Genomic DNA, 20997 nt, shown 5'->3' with positions numbered 1-20997 from the left:
GTTTGATATCAAGTAATGTGATTCCTCCAACTTCGTTGTCTTTCTCAAGATTGCTGTTGCTATTCGGGGTCTTTTGTGGAATTATTTAAATTTTTGGAGTACGAGGTGTACCAGTCAATAATGCTGGATTTTTTTGTAATAAAAGAAAACACAATAATTTCAAGAGAAACATCGAAAGTGCTTTACTCAAAAGTAATTTCCATTGCTAGCTACACATTTCCCCATCTTTCAGGTAATTTGTGGATACCGTCCCGATAGAACTTGTCTTGTTTTGAGGCAAACCATTCAGAGACCCAATTTTCCACTTCTTCGTATGTTTTGAAGTGCTGCTCAGAAAGTGCATGTACCATCGATCAGAACAAGTGGTAATTTGAAGGAGCAAGGTCTGGTGAATACAGCGGGTGGGTTAATACTTCCCAGGCAAGATCTTTTAACGTGTCTTTAACTGGTTTTGAAGTGTGTGATGGTGCATCATCATGAAGCAAAATTACTTTGTCATGTCTTCTGGAACATTCTGGTCGTTTCACGATCAAAGCGTGGTTCAAATTGGTTATTTGTTGTCAGTAGCGAGCGATCAGTATTAACGGTTTCACCTGGTTTTAGAAGCTCATAATACACCACACCTTCCTGATCCCACCAAACGCAGAGCATTGTCTTCTTTCCTAAGAGATTTGGCCTTGCAGTCAATGTTGATGGTTGACCTGGATCAACCCATGATTTTGTGCGTTTGGGATTCTCAAAATAAATCCACTTTTCATCGCCAGTCTCATTTCGATGCGAAAAAGACTTTCTTTCATGCCATTGAAGCAACATTTTACTGATGACTTTTCGGTTTTCCATTTGTCTTTCATTCAGTTGATGTGGCACCCATTTTCCTTCCTTTAAAATTTTCCCCATTGCTTGTAAACAATCGGAAATTGTTTGCTGAGCAACGTTTAATCTTTCTGCAAGTTGTTTTTGAGTTTGACATGCATCTTCATCCAATAATGCTTGTAATTGTTGGTCTTCAAACTTTTTCAGTTGACCTGGATGTTCTTTGTCTTTCACATCGAAATCATCACTTCTAAAGCATTTAAACCAGCGTTCACAAGTATCTTGAATGGAGCATGTTCACCATAAGCTCCCCAAAGTATTCAGCAGCACTTTGTTTTCTTCAAAATAATGAATTAAAACTTCCTGCAAATGCTCTTTTTTTGGCACGAAATTCGACATTTTTAAGTGTAAAAATATCTATGATGTTAACACTTTCAGCAAATTTGACATATGAAGTTTTGAAGCTTGTTGTCAATACAACAAAATAGCATACGTATCAAATCGCATATATATCAACATATGTGTAACTCTATATATTGAAAAAAAAATCCGCATTATTAACCGGTACACCTAGTATTTGGTATTTAAAGGAGCAACAAGGATTTCACTGTGGCTGGAGCAGACCAGAGTAAATGAGGTGGCAGGTGAGTTGTCAAGGATGAGTCAGAAAGTTAGCCTGGCCATACCATTTGAGGCTTCATTGGTGATTGTGATAAGTTTGGCTTTTTCTCTGAATAATATAGAACCCATTGAAGAAAATGCCAGAGTGTGATATGATCTCAGGTTTTTTGTTACTTTAAATTCTCACCTGAGGATATTCTATCTCCTCTCCACCCTCCATTGCATTTTAGAGGGAATGGAAAGGAGGGAGGATGGGGGGAGAGAAAGAAGCGTCAATGTGAGAGAGACACATCAATTGGTTGCCTCCCTCATGAGCCCTAACCAGGGCTGGGGATCGAACCTGTAACCCAGGTACATGCCCTTGACAAGGAATTGAACCCATGACTTTTCGGTGTGCGCTGGCCGACACTCTAACCACTAAGAACACAGGCCAGGGCTGATCTTGGTTTTTTAAAGGATCATTGTGATTGCTACATAGATTAGAAAAGGGACACAGAAGTGAAATCAGACCTATTCAAGAAGGTAATCCAGGAGAGAGTCAAACGGCCTTAGAATGGTTGCAAGTGATAGTTATAAATACGATAAGAATTGGTTCAATCTGGATGTGTTTTGAACATCAAATAGCTAGGGTTGGAATGGACATGGCGTTTGTGTGAGAAAAAGAGAATGACTCCCAACCTTTGTGGCTAAGCATTAGTAAAAATAGAATTGCCTCAAGTTGAGTTGTGAAGAATGTATAAGTAGCAGATTTAAAAAAAAATAAATATAAAAATAAATATATATATATATTATTGATTTCAGAGAGGAAGGAAGAGGGAGAGAGAGAGAAACATCAATGATGAGAATCATTGATCAGGTGACTCCTGCATGACCCTACTGGGGATCAAGCCTTCAATGGCTTTGGACATGTTAATTTTGAGATGCCTGTTTGACATCTAAGAGATCCAGTAGGCTAGTCTCTGGAATTTAGATGAGAGGCTGGTCTGAAGAGATAAAATAGTAGTTGTTAGAATCTAAATTTAAAATTGTGGAGCTGAATAAGTCACTAAGGGAGAGAATAGAGTTGGAAATTAGAGTGATAGAAGGATTAAACCCTGGGGCAATCAATTGTTAGAAGTGGGATGGTATGAGTGCAGTGTATAATGGAAGGCAATTGGAGAAAATTACTTCAAGGTGGAGGGAGTGATCACCAGGATTAAATGCTGCTGATAAATCAAGTATGATGAAGATTGAATTGAACAATATGACTTTGACTATAGCAGTCAGGACATAAGTGGCTCGATAAACAATATGTCAACTTGTTTCTTTAGCTGCATTCTTTTTACCTCAAAATTAGTGCTTAAAAAGCATTGATTCTTAGAACAGTTCCATGAAATTGATGTCAGTCTTTCACATTTATAGATATAAAGTACTTTTTTCCCCTTACAATTACCAAGCTTTGCTTTCATTTGTCTAAGCACAGAGCTGTAATTCTTATTCATTCCTATGTAATTCCCTAGTAAGGTAAGAGTCCTAGGATGTTTATAATGAAAGCGACTTGTGAACTTATTTGGCCACACTTAAACGTATTTATTATTGATTATTATGCCTAAAATTTCATGTTTTTGCTATTAATTATTTTTAAGTGTTTAATAAAGGAGATATATATTTTTGTTTATTTCCATTTTTTAAAAAACAGAAATACGTTGGTGAAGTGTTTAACATCGTAAGTCAACAATCAACAGCCAGGCCAGGATGCATTATCGCATTAGATCCTATTACAAAACTTGTAAGTATGTTTTTTTGTGGCCATTTAGCATTAGGTAAATAACATACATGTCAACTTACATTACTATTTATTTACATTCAGCAAGGCCGGAAAACACAGCTGCTTCATGTTTTTCAAGAAGACTTCATTTTGAATAATCTTGAGAAGAAAAATATGGGAAAAGACAGAATATTATCTGATGAAGGTAAAGACCAATTTTTTATGTAATGAGAAATGTTCTATAGAGTATGTTAGGCAGTTAATAAAGATAAATTGATATCATATCTCATACTATTTGAAGTTAAAATTTTCTTGTGTAGGTTGTAGCATTATTTATCATAAATATCAGTATCTTTTTAATTTTAATCAGGAAATATAAACAAATTGAAAGGGTTTGTCAATTATGTTTTCTAAAAAGCATAATATAAATGTATTTTGTCATTAATGCATGAGTGCTCTTTAATAGGTCTGCTCCTACCCTAACAATTTGGATAATGTAGACACCTATAATTTTAAGCAATAGCTTAACACTTCAAGTTATAATTTAAAGACCAAATGTCTTGCCAAAACCGGTTTGGCTCAGTGGATAGAGCGTCGGTCTGCGGACTGAAAGGTCCCAGGTTCGACTCCGGTCAAGGGCATGTACCTTGGTTGTGGTCACATCCCCAGTGGGGGGTGTGCAGGAGGCAGCTAATCGATGTTTCTCTCTCATCGATGTTTCTAACTCTCTATCTCTCTCCCTTCCTCTCTGTTAAAAATCAATAAAATATATTTAAAAAAATAAAAAAAATAAAATAAAGACCAAATGTCTTAATTAAGACCCTTTAAATTAAATAGTTTTGAAAATTATTTAAACACCTCCACTCAATATTAACTGTTTATTTGCATAAAGGAAAACAGAGCAAAATAAAGCTAAAATCTCTTGGTCATCAGTTTCAATTTTCAGAGCCAAACCAAACACAAAAATGACCTTTCTTATAAAGCAACCATGCAGTGGGTACCTGCTGTTTTAAAAGTTAGTTATAAGCCTCAAGGAATATTAATGACTACATTTTTATTTGTTCCAGATTTTTTTTTTTACTTCTATTGTACTTGTTTCTTTATTCCACCTTTTTACCATTTTTCTTTGAGAAGTACTTCTTTGAGTTCTGTACTTTTATGTCTGACTAGAGGCCTGGTGCACGAATTCGTGCACAGTGGGGTCCCTTGGCCTGGCTGGCGACGATCGAGGCTATGGGGGCCATCCGGCTGGGGAGAGACCAAGGGTGGGCTCCAGGGCATATCTAGCCCATCTGGCCCGTCTGGTCCATCTTGCCCAGTCCTGATTGGCTGGACCCCAGCAGCAAGCTAACCTTCTGATTAGAGCGTCTGCCCCCTGATGGTCAGTGCGCATCATAGTGACTAGTGGAATGGTTGAATGAACGGTCCAATGAACGGTTGGACACTTAGCATATTACGCTTTTATTATATAGGATTTCTTATCACTGCTTTCATGAACTGTGCAAAAACACAGTGCTTTTGTAACCTCTAAATATAATGATGATAGGATGCTAAAAAATGAGAAATAAAGATGTCAGTTACAGGATAAAGGGTTATTTATTTTCAATAAAATGTTCTGTACTTTTTCTTTTTTATATTAAAGTATTAGTAAGAATGCTAATATTGTTAACAATTCCTCTCATTAAAACTTTCTTGTTAGTAAAATTTATCAGAAATAGATTTATTTCTGTTATTTTTTACTTTGTTATAATCCTGTATCCTTCCTTCCCTTTCTCTTAATTCTTGTAATTTAAATGCCCAACTCACCCAGAACACATTACCAAAGTTTCCTTTTCATTTAGTCTCTTAAGATATTATGGTTATCTTACTTTTCTGGTGTTCCTTTGTAACTTTTTTTCTATACAAATTTAAAAGGACAAAAGGGTTGTTTTCTGATATTTTTAATGCTCTATGATTTATATAGTTTCTGTAATGTAATTTTCTAGATATAATTTTGTGCACGATGAAAATAAGGAAAACTTGGGTTAAAATCTAGCATTTTTAAGTTTGTTCTTTTCAGGCAATAATAAATTACTGATTTTATGATATACTAGAGGCCCAGTGCATGTGTAGGGTCCCCTACACGCTTTCGCTTTCAATCACGGGGGAGCTGGGTGCCTGTCCGCTGGTGCACCAGGCCTTTCAGAAGCCTCCGGCATGGCAGAGGCTTCTGAAAGGCCTGGTGCCTGAGCTGACAGGCACCCAGCTCCCACGCTTTTGCTTTCGACCGCAGGGGAGCTGGGTATCTGTACGCTGGTGCACCAGGCCTTTCAGAAGCCTCTGGCGCGGCGGAGGCTTCTGAAAGGCCTGGTGCCTGAGCGGACAGGCACCCAGCTCCCACGCTTTTGCTTTCGATCGCGGGGGAGCTGGGTGCCTGTCTGCTGGTGCACCAGGCCTTTCAGAAGCCTCCGCCCCGCCGGAGGCTTCTGAAAGGCCTGGTGCCTGAGCGGACAGGCACCCAGCTTCCCTGCTTTTGATGGTCCACGGTGGGACATGAGCTTGCTGCCCCAGAGGCCCCTTCTGTGCCGCAGCACAGCCATGGCGCAGACGCTGAGCTCGAGCTGCCGCTGGCGACGCGAGCTCAGCGTCCTGCCGGCCCAATCAGCCACCCCGGCCACCCCGAGTCCACCCCCCCGCGCCTCCTGGCCAATCGTGGGCATAGTGAAGGTACGGTCAATTTGCATATTTGTCTATTATTAGGTAGGATTTTAGATAGGTGCATTTTTTAAGTTTATTTTAAGCAACTTATGTGCTGCTTAAATTATGCAGTTTTGACTAAGAAAAATTTTCCTGAATAATATGTTGGATAATGAATACTGATATATTGGTCCTTAGATAAACATCATTAACAGGTCATTTCATTATGGTCTTATTTCAAAATATATTTGACAACACAATTTTCATCATGATATGTTGACTTAAAGTACCTATCACATAGTTCTTATCTGCTCAGAAATTTCTTACTTAATATGGTCTAATCTGTGTGAACATTGTGTTGGTGATGACTGTATTATGTGATTTTTTAAAGACTGTCAGTTCAAAAATGAAACTTAAGTATAGTATACTTGTTAAAATTTTAAATTAATACAAATTCATGTGGTAAAGTTGATTCTGTTCTATAATTGCATTTTGTATTTGGAGCTGTAGATAAGAGTTTTGATTTTTAAAAAATCAGTTATTTTGCCTGGCAAGCATAGCTCCATGGTTGAGCACTGACCTATGAACCAGGAGGTCACAGGTTCGATTCCCAGACAGGGCACATGCCTGGGTTGTGGGCTCAATCCACAGTGTGTGTGATGTAGGAGGCAGCTAATCAGTGATTCTCTCTCATCATTGATGTTTCTGTCTCTATTTCCCTTTCCTTTCCTCTCTGAAATCAATAAAATATATTTCTTTAAAAAATCAGTTATTTTAAGTTAGTATATTTAATAAGTTATCTCACTTATCCATGTTGATATTGAAAAATATAATTAATATCCATAGGCAGCTCACCTAATGGATTTTCTGAAAAATTCTACCTAATTGTAATAGAGTGCACTCAAGACAACCGCTCATTGTTACACATGTGGAATTTACATTTAAAGTCCATTCCTGTCTCATTGGGTGAGTCTTTTTGTTTTAACTTTAAGTAGGCTTAAATTAACAAAGTACATATGGTTAGACAGTTCAGTGCATATTTTTAAAGCTGTTCTTATTGAATAGTGATAATATAGTTTATTCAGTTAATTAAAAATGCAAAATGATTTTCTTATTTTCTTGTTAATAAAGAATCATATTAATATGTTTATTACTTTGAAAGTCTTATAAGGCAGTTTTGGATTATGAAATGTAGCAATTTATAATATTTATAGGGTTTTTACACCCCTGGTTTTTACTTCTTTCCTTATGTTTTATAGATGAAAATATAGATACAAAAATACCTGAAGCAGTTTGGCAGCCAGAAGAACATTATTCATCTTCTCCAGAGAAAATCCTGTCTCCTTTTTCACAGAAGTATCAGGCTTGCAGAGCAAATCTCCAGAGTACCAGCAAATTGACTCTGTCTTCAGAAATGGTTTATAGCCAAGAGTTGCTTTTGCCACAAGGAGTTGAGATAATAAGTGTTAAGCCATCAGCAGGTTTGTAAATTTCGTGAAAAAAGACTATGTAAACTTTGTAATCCATGAGTGCTTATTAGGTAATTAAAAATATGTGCAACTACCACTTTTTAAATTTACATAGAAACATAAATGAAAAGATTGTCTATAAGTACCCTAAATTTGATAGCTTCAATTTCTCATTGTTTTCAGATTGCTTTGACAAATTTATTAGTCAGTTGTAGTCTTAAATATTGATTTCTAAAATAAATTCTTGTTATCCTTTTGTGAAGACAAAGTGAAAGTTTCTAGGGTAGAGATAGTAATGCCCCTTATTCACCAACGTTGATAATATTGGTAGTGCTGCCTGGAGCCATGTGCTGTGAAGGATTATGAGTATGTGGTTCCTGATTCATATTTAGTATCTTTATCTTAGGGCAGTGGTTCTCAAAAGGTGGTCCCCAGACTACCAGCATCACCATTACCAGGGAACTTATTGGAAATAAAAATTCTTGGGCTGTACCCTAGAATTATTGAATCACAAACTCTTGGGGTCTGTGTTAACCAGCCTTCTAGATAATTCTAATGCACACAAAAAATAAAGAACTGCTATTCTAGGGTATCAAGAAAACTAAGACAAAATTTATCTTCTTATCACTTAATTCTTTCATTTTCATAGTCATAGTGTGGATTTTGGTCTTTTCTACTTCCCTCTTTTTTTTTTTTGACTGATTACTTTGAATGCTTTTCAGTTGCCATGTTATCAGATACCTAATTTTTTTCTAATTTAAATTAGCAGATATAGGTATTAACAGTGTTCTGATAATATCTGCATTCTACTTCTTTGTATATTTTAATAAAAGAGGCATCAGTACAAGGAAAGTGAACTTTTGAAAAAGAATGACTCTTACATTGAAACTTTTAAGAGCTATTATCTTTAGTCAGTATGATCTTCACTACTGAATTCCAATTGAAATAATATGGCAAATGTAAGAGAAACTGAGGATATTTCTGAAAACAACCCTCTTATGTAACTTTGGTCCAAGTTGAGTTTGGAAGAAAAAAAGAAGTTCTAGGAAAAAAGAAGAAATTTATTTTGTTTGGCAAAACTAATGTATGGTACAGTAATAACCCTAGATACACTATGTTTGTTCCTATATGTGCATACTTTTTCACTGAAAGGAAGCACTTTACCACTTCTCTTTGGATTATTCAAATTGCCAGCATTACTACTATTAGACTTTTGGGACTATTATTTAGTAAAATAAGGGTTACCTGAACACAAGCACTGAGATACCGCAATAGTTGCTCTGATTACTAAGTGACCATCAGCCTGATAGCACAATGTAGATACATTAGACAAAGGGATGACTCATGTTTTAGGCAGGACAAAGCTGGGCAGTGCAAGATTTCATCAGACTACTCAGGATGGTGTTTAATTTAAAACTTACAAATTGTTTATTTCTGGAATTTTCAATTTAATATTTTCAGATCTCATTTGCTCGTTGGCATTTGAAACCACTGAAAGTGAACTGTAAATGAGGGGAGACTACTGTAAAAGTTTTTTTCCTAGCCTTAAGAATTTTTTTTAGTCAAGACTATTAGAAAACATAGTATATTCCTTGAGGACTTAAAAAAATTGCAGTTATGTTGAAATGGGCTTTTAAAATATGATAAATGTTCTAATTATAAGAAATGTTATATAGGACAGGGGTTGGCAAACTATGGGTCATCTACCTGTTTTGTAAATAAGTTTGAGTGGAACATAGCCACATTTATTTGTATATGGCTTTTGTTCTATAGTGGCACAGTTGAGTAGTTGCGGCAGAGACTTATGGCTAGCAAAGGCCAAAATAGTTATTACTATCTGTCCCTTTAAGAAAAAATTTGCTAAATCCTGGCTTAGGAAATTAAGAGTATATGATTACAGTAAACCAAAAAAAATGTTAGGTCCCACTTAGAAATCTTCTCAGCATTAGTTATATCAAATACTCTTTAATCGTTGAGTGCCCATTTAGTATTTAGTAAGCATGGCCCACTCCTCACAAAATGGAATTGAAAAATATCAGAGAGATGTGACCAATGAATGTTGACAAGTTTTTAAAACTGCATTGATATCTTTAAAATAAGATTTATAGCCCGGCCAGTGTAACTCAATGGTTGAATGTCGACCTATGAACTAGGAGGTCATGGTTCAATTTCTGGTCAGGATACATGCCTAGGTAGTAAGCTCAATCCCCAGTAGGGGGCATGCAGGTGGCAGCCCATCAATGATTTTTTCTCATTGATGTTTCTATCTCTCTCCCCTCTCCCTTCCTTTCTGAAATCAATAAAAAATATATTTTTAAAAATTATAAAATGAGATTTACAATAATATGTAAAACTAGTAAAGAGTTGTGAAAAGAATATTGGCTTGAGAACCAGGACTTAAATTCGGGTTTTCTAATTCTACCTTAATCTAGCTATTTGATTTACGCATAAGATACTTAACATATTTGGTCAAGGGTCTTTACCTATAAAATGCAGGAATTGAACTAAATTGTCTCAGAGTTCTTTCAGATTTGGTAATATTGTCCTTCTTGCATACTTTTTGTTGTCATTGAAGGCTTTTTACTGATTTTATTGACCCTTAAACTAAATATTGACTGTTATGTTGTTAACAATAGTTCATACAAAAGACTAAAACCTTTAGTACATGAAAATAGAATATTTAACCAAATTTGACATTTTGTTAATGGATTATTTTTATTTTAGGTCATCTGAGTTCTTCTTCCATATATCCCATATGCAGTGCTCCCTATTTATTGGCAACTTCATGCTCAGATGAGAAAGTAAGATTCTGGAGATGCAAAGTAACATATGGAGAAGCTGCCACATCAAATAATGGAAAAATGGATCTTGTATACACTTGGGAGGAATGGCCATTACTTATTGAAGATGGACTTCAGAGCAATAGTAGTATTACTGTACCTGGTAGGCCTGTAGAAGTGAGCTGTGCACACACAAATCGTTTAGCAGTAGCATATAAGCAGCCTGCATCAAATAGTAGACCTTCTCAGGACTTTGTTATGCATGTAAGCATTTTTGAATGTGAGTCTACAGGAGGTTCATGTTGGGTCCTTGAACAGACAATTCATTTAGATGAGTTAAATACGGTGTTGGATTCTGGCATTAGCATTGATAGCAATTTAGTGGCCTATAATAAGCAGGAGGTATATTTATCCAGTAAAGAGAGTATAACATCAAACATAAAGCATTTAGTTCACTTAGATTGGATATCTAGGGAAGATGGTTCTCATATCTTGACTGTAGGAATTGGATCAAAACTTTTTATGTATGGACTCCTGGATGGCAAGGTACAAGAACAGACTAGTAAGGAAAGCCTGGCACTTCCTCTCTGGGAGAGTACTAAAGTTGTGCCTCTTTCTAAGTTTGTACTGTTACGAAGTGTGGATTTGGTTTCTTCTGTAGAAGGCTCTCCACCTTTTCCTGTTTCTTTATCATGGGTCCGGGATGGCATCCTGGTGGTAGGAATGGATTGTGAGATGCATGTATATTCCCAGTGGCAGCCATCTTCTAAGCAAGAACCTGTTATAACAGATTCATACAATGGGAGCACTCCATCTATAATAAGTTTAATAAAACAGAGTAACTCATCAAGTTCTGGATTACATCCTCCAAAGAAAACTCTGACTCGATCTATGACCAGTCTTGCACAGAAAATCTGTGGAAAGAAAACTGCATTTGATCCTTCTGTGGACATGGAAGATTCAGGTCTTTTTGAAGCAGCTCATGTTCTTTCCCCAACTTTACCTCAGTACCATCCATTGCAGCTTTTGGAACTCATGGATCTGGGCAAAGTTCGAAGAGCAAAGGCCATCTTGTCACATCTTGTCAAGTGCATTGCTGGAGAAGTTGTGGCCCTGAATGAAACTGAATCTTGTCATGAGCGCCGCCTTAGGTCTCTCACCATCAGTGCCAGTGGAAGCACCACCAGAGACCCTCAGACATTCAACAAGAGTGAAAATACAGATTACACAGAAATAGATTCTGTTCCTCCACTTCCTTTATATGCCTTACTTGCGGCAGATGATGATAGCTGTTACTCATCTTTGGAGAAATCTAGTAATCAGAGTACCTTGAATAACTCAAACCAGTTATCAAAAGAAAATTATGATGAGCTTTTTCAGATTTCAGCTCTAATGACTGATAGTAATGTGTTAGAGACAGATGAAGAAAATACAAAGCCCAGGGTTATTGACCTTTCACAATATAGTCCAACTTACTTTGGTCCTGAGCATGCTCAGGTTCTTTCTGGCCACTTACTTTATTCTAGTTTACCAGGACTCAGCAGGATGGAGCAGATGTCTTTGATGGCGTTAGCAGATACAATTGCAACTACCAGCACTGATATTGGAGAAAGCAGAGACAGAAGCCAAGGTAAAACTAAATTGGGTACAGGATAAAAAGAAAAACTAGTGATATTTTTACCTAATTTCACAGAAAATCTAAAAAGTATTTTATAAAAATGATGCTCACAATGGTTTTTAATCATCAATGCTGACTTCACAATAGTTTTTACTTGAAAATATGCTATTTATCCCATAAATCGTGCTCTGAAATAGAATTTGAAATAGAAATTATAATACAAAAATTCGTTTTGTCAGTCATTTGAAATTTTTACCTAATAGTTTGCTTAATAATGTTAAAGACCCACCTGAATCCTTTGAGTTTAGGAAAAGTTAACATTCTTATTAAATAATTACTTTAGATAATGCAAATGTGATTTCTATTTTTTTTTCATGTTGTGATAATTTGCTATTATTTAGCTTTTAATATATTGAGGTTTCTTTAAAAATTTGCATTAATGTATACTCCTACCTAGAATAACAAAAATAAGCATAATAAAATTAGGTTTATTCCTCATCCAGAGATCTTTTTTTTTTCTTTTTAATTTCCTGAGTTACAAATCAATTTGAATGTAGAATTTCCATCAAATTTCAAAGATTGAAGTAAACCAGTGGTCGGCAAACTGCAGCTCGCGAGCCACATGCAGCTCTTTGGCCCCTTGAGTGTGGCTCTTCCACAAAATACCACGGCTTGGGCGAGTCTATTTTGAAGAAGTGGCTTTAGAAGAAGTTTAAGTTTAAAAAATTTGGCTCTCAAAAGCAATTTCAGTCGCTGTACTGTTGATATTTGGCTCTGTTGACTAATGAGTTTGCCGACCACTGAAGTAAACAAATGAAGCCAGGTGCACCAGATAGAGATCAGTAGGCTACACCCCTTGAACTCTCCTTGAAAGGGAAATATGGGATAAACTTAAGAAAATAATAATAATTAAAAGTTAAAGAAAAAATGTTGGCCATGAATCATGACACTTTTACTTTAAGAAGTATTGCTAGTAGATACTATTTTTAATATAAACATATTATAGGTATTTTATGTTTTTAATTATTTGATGTAAAAAGCAGGCCTTCCCACTGTATAACTATTTCAGTGTTAGCAGAACATTATTAGGGTGAGTGTATGACTTGAATCAATATGGGAAATATTGTAACATATACCACAGAGAAGGTTAAACTATTTTAAAATTTAGTTAAATTATAAGATTCAGATCAGAAGAGGTCTGATTATAAGAAATGTCACAGACCCTGAGTCAGTTTATTCTCTTATTATTTATTATAAGATTCAGATCAGAGGAGGTCTGATTATAAGAAATGTCACAGACCCTGAGTCAATTTATTCTCTTCTTTATTATTTTTCACAGTATTTAACTATCCTTCTTTCTGTAGTATATAATTGTATAGGAAAAAATAAATATTTAGACTGATAACTGTTTTCAGTTTCAGAATGTTTAATCTCTGTATTTAGTGCTGTGACATATGCTGCTTGTCAGAATTATTAGCATTTACTTGTGTTTTGCTGATGAAATGTTGTTTTACAAATAAAAATAAGTAAATGCTTTTTTCCTTTTTTATAGGTGGAGAAACTCTTGACGAATGTGGGTTAAAATTTCTTTTGGCTGTTCGACAACATACTTTTCTTACAACTTCCCTTCCAGCTTATCGAGCTCAACTCCTTCACCAAGGTGATTTTGGTAGTAATCTGTTAAAAGGAAGTAAGGCAAGAAGAGGAAAAGAAAGGCTTCAGAAATTTGCTTTTGCTCAGACATGATAATGCTGACAAATTTGACACATGCTAAGTTTTCTTAATTTATTTTAAAAATGTATATTTTCACTTAATTTCTTTACTTAAGGTACCGGAAATTTTCTTCCTTTTTTTTTCTTTTCTTTTTTCTTTTTTTGTTAATCCTCACCAGAGGATATTTTTTTCCATTGATTTTTAGAGAGAGTGGAAGGGAGGGAGAGAGGGGCAAAGAGAAAAACATTGGTGTGAGAAAGACACATAGATTAAGTGTCTCTCACATGCACCCCGTCCGGGGCCTAGGATCAAACCTATACATGCCCTTGTCCAAGAATCTAACTGGTGACTCTATGGTGTGTGGGCCAACACTTTAACCACTGAGACAGTATTGGAATATTTTTGGTAGGTGGAAAGAATTAATGAAGAAATAGAAACATGTAGCAATTGGGCAATTAGATATTCTGTGTTATGTTTTAAGCACATCATACATTAAAGGCCATTTAGCATTTCATTCTCTTTAATTTCTTTTCTAGATTATCTTTTTCTTCCTTTTGAAATTTTAGAGAAAAAAATTGAATAACATTTTTGTTACAGAAAAATATACATATTCAAATTTTAATTTTTTTTTTAAAAGAAGAGTACCCCCAAAATTACTGTTAACATCAATGTGTATTTTAGATATTAGTTTAAGAACATTTCAGATACTATTAATATACTATTAGTCAGGACTTTCAGAGTAACAATACTTTACTTAAGTTTAAGGTACCTTAAGCAAAACAGGATATTTATTAGCTCAGTGCCAAGGAAGTACAAGAGATAAAGCTGGCTTCCAGCATTATTGACAACAGGTTAGCCTCTGTTAATTGGTCTCTGTCTCTTGCTCTCTCTTTTCCTTTCTGTCCTTGTTTCTTTTTGCTTCCTTCTTCCCCATTTTTGGGGAAAGTAAAGCTTAAAATTCTAAGTCAAATTCTTTAATTATTTATGAAAAATTATTGAACTTGGTTGAGAGATAATAGAAATCCTATATAATAAAAGGTAATACGCAAATTGACCCTAAGGATGGAATGACTGGAATGACTGGTCGCTATGACGCCCACTGACCACCAGGGGACAGACGCTCAATGCAGGAGTCACTTCCACAGGGGGAGCACTGCTCAGCCAGAAATCCCCCGGGGAGCGGGCCTAAGCTGGCAGGTGGACATCCCCTGAAGGGTCCCAGACTGCAAGAGGGTGCAGGCCGGACTGAGGGGACCCTCCCCGAGTGCACAAATTTTCATGCAACAGACCTCTAGTGTAAAAATAATTTAGAATAATAGTCCATTCACAGTATAAGTATTGTTTTTTTTTTAATTTATATTTCTTTTCATTCCATAGACTTGGATATAATGAGAATTTTAAATTCTTTGGCACTGGATATTAGGTTAAACATTCCAGTGCATATATTTCAAAGCCACATCTTATAATTAATCATCTTCACCCAGTAATACTAAACAAAATGTACTGAGAAGAAGAAATAGAAACTGAACAATAAACACCCCATGTGGTGCAAATAAGTTGAGAGAATTGCTAATGTAAATGGTGCAGTATAAATATAAAAGTACCTTCCTAATATAGTGACATCTATAATAATAAAAGCGTAATATGCTAATTAGACCGGACATCATTCTGGACGACCTTCTGGACAAAGCTGAGGCTGCGAGGGAAGCCTCGTTCCCAGGTGCCTGCCTGCGGCCAGAGGGAAGCCTGGGTCCCGAGTGCCAGAGTGCAGCCGATGCTGGCAGCTGGGGGAAGGAAGGCCTACTCTTGCACGAATTTCATGCATTGGGCCCCTAGTGGGATAATAATAGTTATTATGTGCCAGGTATTATTCTAAATGCTTTAACATTATTAATTTAATCATCACAACAATGTATTATGGTAGGTTCCATGATTATTCACATTTTTAAATGAGAAAATTGAGGAATCAGGAGACCAAGAAACTTGCTCAAAGTTATGTAGCTAGTTAGGGATGGACTTGGAATTTAATGCATGCTTTCTGATTCCAGAGTCTTCATAATCTTTTTTTTTTTTTTAATCCTCATCCAAGGATATGTTTGCTTGTTTGTTTTTATTTTAGAGAGAAAGGGAGAGAGAGAGAGAGAGAGAGGGAAAGAGAGGGAGAGAAAGAGAGAGAGAAACATCATTGTGAGAAAGAAATATCAATCCATTGCCTCCTATACGTGCCCTGACCAGTAATCAAACCCAAAGCCTAGGTATGTGCCCTGACTGGGAATTGAACCCGCAACCCTTTGGTGCACAGGACAGTACTCCTACCAACTGAACCACCCAGCTAGGACTTTTCTTTTAAATGTCAAATAAAGTTTATTATGTATAATGTATAAGGGGCTGATAAAAACATAAAAAATCAGTACCTTTTTCTGGACAGATAAATAGCCAAAAATAGATAAATAACAAAAGAAATACAAAGAATAAAGACACGCTAGGGGAAATTCTCTATTTCACTAATAATGAAGGAAACTCAATTTAACACAATGATGAGGTAACAATTCACTGTACTATAAAAAGTAAAATTCAATGTAAGCATAATATGGGTAAACAAATACTTGAATATTGGTTATAGTACTGAAAATTAAGAAAACCTCTTAAAAAGCAACATGGGAATATATATGTTAATCCCACTTTGGGAAGAAAAAAAAGAAAGATTTTTAAAGCTCTTTTTTTTATATCTGTACTACCTATTGTGAAAAACTACATATAAGTCAAATGCCCCAAATAGAGAGAATAAGTCATTATGAAAACATTGCTATATTAATATGGTAAAATATTGAATTGCTAATAAAAATAACAACTTTATGAACAATGTGTATTAATGGGAAAAACACAAATTAAATAGTATGAAAACTTTTTGATAGGAGTCTTTACTGTCTTAAATTCTGTTCACCAGGATATAATGTTTATTTGATGCTTTTCCCCCCCATAGAATTAAATTCACAAAACAAATGTTGACCAAAGGAAAATGAGAATCAGCTTTGAAGAAGAATCATATCAGTATAGAAAAATACTTTGTGTTTCTCATTTTCTAAGAAAAAGTCATAGGGAATAGCTAGAGAACAAAAATACTCAGCACAGTGGCATTTGCCATAAGCATTTTTTCTTATCTTTTTAAAAACACGTATTTTAATTATAAAAAATATATGCTCATTATAGAAAATATAGAAGTGATAGAATTGTTTAGAGAAGCAAGAAAAAAAATAACTCATATTTTCTCTAGCCCTAAAACTTAATTGTAACTTTTTGAGTCTCATACAAAATTTAGACATTTTTATTGCAAATATGGAACACATTTCTGATAATCATTGTATAATTGTGTTTATATTTCTTACCAACATTGTTTTGAAATTTCTTTAGGCCTGTCTACTAGTCATTTTGCCTGGGCATTTCACTCAGTAGCAGAAGAAGAACTGCTGAACATGTTGCCAACAATGCAGAAAGACAATCCTACTTGGTCTGAACTGAGAGCTATGGGTGTGGGATGGTGGGTCCGGAATATTTGCATTTTACGCAAATGCATAGAAAAGGTAAGTATTTTATGTTGGTATGAAAATTATATTTTGGATGTTCTTTTAAATTACTCTGTATTTTTTTGAAGCAGTGAGATGATTTTACATAGTCTTTATATTTGAAAATACATTAATATAATATTTTAAAGTTTCTATTCTTATTCTTAAATTGCTAGTTGATACACTTGTTCAGTATATGTGTCAGATTTTTACAAAATACACATACTTTTTAGAAAAAATAAAATAGTACAGAAAAGATTGTAATGAAAAGTATAGTCCTGTTCTCATCTCTCTGTATCCTTGGAGGCCATCACCATAAATTATTTTTGTAATTGTTAAATACATATGTGTGTGTGTGTTTAAAAATCTGTTGAACATTTAAACAGGTTAATGTATATTAATGTATAATAATCTGTATATTAATCTTGTATATGAGGGAAACTGTTCACTTAAAAATGATTTCTGTGAAATATTGAACAATATATTCTAATTATAGGTAGCCAAAGCAGCCTTTTATAGAAAGAACGATCCTTTAGATGCTGCCATTTTCTACCTTGCAATGAAAAAGAAAGCAGTGATTTGGGGATTATATAGGTAGGTGAGAAAACTGTACCTTAAAATGAAAAACTGTTCACAAAGTAAATGTATGAAATAAAGATTTGTTGTTCTGGTTAGTGTGATTCATGTAGATTTTTAGTTATTTTTATAGTTAAGGAGAGATTTCATAGGGAAGAATCCCAGATGTTTTCCAGAGCAGATCTTTTTCTTTTTTTAAATATATTCTTATTGATTTCAGAGAGGAATGGAGAGGGGGAGAGAGAGAGAGAAACATCAATGATGAGAGAGAATCATTGATAGGCTGTCTCCTGCACTCCCACACTGGGTATTGAGCTGGCACCCGGGGCATGTGCCTTGACCAGGAATCGAACTGCGACCTCCTAGTTCATAAGTTTACGCTCAACCACTGAGCCAGGCTGTTTGGGCAGAACAGAAGAACTTGATAGGACACTTTAGTTTGTTTTTAGGTTTTATCAGGCCAGAAAAATATTTGCTTATTTTAAGAACTTCTTATGATATTCCTATAGAACAAAAAACTAAAGCTGGGAAGATAAATTGGTAGAATCTGGAACAAGCATCTACTCTGTGCTCTATAAGAGCCCATGGACCAGGCAATCCCTCTCAACTGCCCTCCTCTTGTGAGCCAGACCCCATAATTGAGTTTGGGTCACTTAGAATTTTTCTTTTATTTGTCCTCAGCAACACTTGGTGAACATGATCACCATTTGTTTTGGGTTCTGTTTAGCATAAACAATATGAACAGCAACCTTTGGGGAAAAATCATGGTACCAGTCAGTTTTGTAAGAGACTAGATCCTTTGGTATTGTTTTGAATCAGGACAGAGTCTTTAGGTTTTGATCCTCAAAGTAAAGGTGATTGATTGATGAGGTTTAAATGGTGAAGTAGCACAGAAGTTAATATAAATTATATATTTCACATAGATTTTAAAATAATTTCTCATTATGCTGCTAATGCAGTTTTTTAAAATCATTTGAAAGCATTTTTTCAATAATCTGAGATATTTTTGAGAAACTAAATGTTTATCATAAATGTTCTTTGCTCAGAAAAGAAGATGTATAGTTACTTTTAAATTGTCAAATGTTTCTTGCCAGTCTTAACTTTTAAGTGGCTAACTTTATAAAATCAATTCTGATGCTGAAACATTGTATTCCAAAATTTTTATACTTTTTTTCTCTTATAGATCCCAAAAAGATACCAAGATGACACAGTTTTTTGGACACAATTTTGAAGATGAGAGATGGCGTAAAGCAGCTTTAAAAAATGCTTTTTCTTTGTTAGGCAAACAGAGATTTGAACATTCTGCAGCATTTTTTCTTTTAGCTGGTTGCCTCAGAGATGCAATTGAGGTAATGAATGAAACCATTTTAAAAATAGCATTGTCATCTATAAGCTCTTTATCTAGGGCTAAAATTTTAATATTTTTATTTCAACTTAAGTCTAGTGGAAATAACACAAGGCTAAGTACCTAAAGTCATTGATAATGTTTTATAGTGACTTTTAAAATTTTGTCATTTAGCTTGAATAATGTTTATACGGAATTAAGATTAGCCAGGTCATGTTGGTTGGTAGAGATAGGTAGTTGATCTGACTCATAAGAATATTCATGAACAGGTTAAAAAAAAAGTTTCTTCTAACAATTAAAACATATTTTAACCTAAAACATATTTCGCTCTGTCTCAATTGATGAACCTTCGCAAATTTTTGACAGATTCTTTCTCAGTAAACCTTAAAAATTTATGAATACTTAAGATATAACATTTCTATCTTAAATTGCCCTTTTGCTCAGAGTTTCATACAAGGAAACAACTTTTTTTTTTTAATTTTGAAAACATTATAGTCTGCTAATGTGGATGGGGAACAGTAAAAGTTCAAGAATAAAACAAAATACATCATTTGATTTGATGTATTAAGAATTATTCAATATTTCCTTATTAGGCCAATTCTTTTTGCAAACATATTTAGTATTGGCAGATACTAAAATTTGTAAGCTATTAACATAAAAGTTGACAAGTAGACTTGCCAAAGCAAGCAGTATATTTTTTTTAATCATCCTTGTTCACCGATTTCAGATATTAATAAAGCCTTGTGTTCATCTAGTTAATAGTGAGTCAGTTGAGTTTATCTTAAGTGAAAGGTACTCCTGCTTATTTATAAACAATATTTCTTTTTTTTTTTTACAAGGTATGTCTTGAGAAACTGAATGATATTCAGTTGGCTCTTGTAATAGCAAGGCTATATGAGTCTGAATTTGATAAATCTGCAACATATAAGTCTATTTTGTGTAAAAAAATTTTGGGAATTCTTTCTCCTATCAATGAACTCAATTCATTGAACATCAATATGCATTATGATCCTTTTCTTCGGAGTATGGCATATTGGATTTTGGAAGATTATGGTAGTGCACTGGAAACATTAATAAAGCAACCTGTCAGAGAGGATGATGGTAAGCTGCACTTTTACGTTGTTAAGATTTAAGAGTTTTATTAGTATTTGCTGGATATAGAACACACTGTTAGATATTAATGGTAATACAAAGCAAGTTGAAGACATGGTCTAAGACTTTATGGTTCAGTTGGGGACACAGTTATGCATACTTTGGATTTTCTGTTTTTATGAAATCATTGTATTCAATATAAATGTATAAACATTTGAATGTAAATGTTTTGAAGAAAATACTGATATAAACTCAGTTTATCTGAGGTGGAAGTTAGCAAATTAATCAGTTTTATAATTTGTATAGTAGAACTGTATTTATTTTTTAAAAAAATTGAGCCCTGGTCGGTTTGACTCAGTGGATAGAGCATTGGCCTGTGGACTGAAGGGTCCCAGGTTCAATTCAGGCCAAGGGCACGTGCCTGGGTTGTGGGCTCAATCCCCAGTGGGGGGCATGCAGGAGGCAGCCTATCAATGATTCTCTCTCATCCTTGATGTTTCTATTTCTCTCTTCCTCTTTTTCTCTGAAATCAATAAAAGGCATATTGTTAAAAAGAAGTTGACGTACATGGTGTGATTAAAATTGCTAATTTTTTGACTGTCTTGTTCATAAGATGAGTGAGGTACATTTTTTTTAATGTTCCTTTTTGAATCTAATTCTGCCTTTTGTTTTAGAAATCCTTTCTGCTAAAACTTTTCTAGAGGTTAGTATAATGTGGAATTATTTATATAATTTTCTATAAAAATGATGGTATATGCTCTTCAAATATTTTTCCATAGTTAGAATTGAATTGTATATGATAGCTGGTATAATAGGTGTCATATCACTTGGAGTACTAATTGGAAAAGGTTCTAGTTCATAGCTTTTTGTATAGCATCATTTAATTACGAAATGTCATATGTCTTATTATGAAAAAGTCATATTAGTCTGTTGTTTCCAAACTGGCCTCTGTATAATGAAGGGTTAGAAATAAAAGGTCTTTTC

General features: G+C 34.7%; 1 protein-coding gene across 2 annotated transcripts in view; it reads left to right on the top strand.

The window, feature by feature from the left end:
* DMXL1 (Dmx like 1) overlaps positions 1–20997 on the top strand; it is a 154375-nt gene that overhangs the window by 54587 nt on the left and 78791 nt on the right. For both annotated transcript variants that reach the window (XM_054714973.1, XM_054714972.1), the window contains exons 14-23: positions 3113–3202; positions 3284–3386; positions 6704–6823; positions 7117–7338; positions 10051–11736; positions 13277–13384; positions 16849–17018; positions 17497–17594; positions 18760–18925; positions 19761–20022. In XM_054714973.1, coding sequence (XP_054570948.1) covers positions 3113–3202; positions 3284–3386; positions 6704–6823; positions 7117–7338; positions 10051–11736; positions 13277–13384; positions 16849–17018; positions 17497–17594; positions 18760–18925; positions 19761–20022 — 3025 coding nt within the window. The remainder of the gene's footprint in view (positions 1–3112; positions 3203–3283; positions 3387–6703; positions 6824–7116; positions 7339–10050; positions 11737–13276; positions 13385–16848; positions 17019–17496; positions 17595–18759; positions 18926–19760; positions 20023–20997) is intronic.

Source organism: Eptesicus fuscus, chromosome 4 (genome assembly GCF_027574615.1).
Source record: "Eptesicus fuscus isolate TK198812 chromosome 4, DD_ASM_mEF_20220401, whole genome shotgun sequence".
In the NCBI taxonomy this organism is placed as follows: Eukaryota; Metazoa; Chordata; class Mammalia; order Chiroptera; family Vespertilionidae; genus Eptesicus; species Eptesicus fuscus.
The sequence above is the reverse complement of the archived record's forward strand: the minus strand, read 5'-3'. Positions and strand labels throughout refer to the sequence as shown.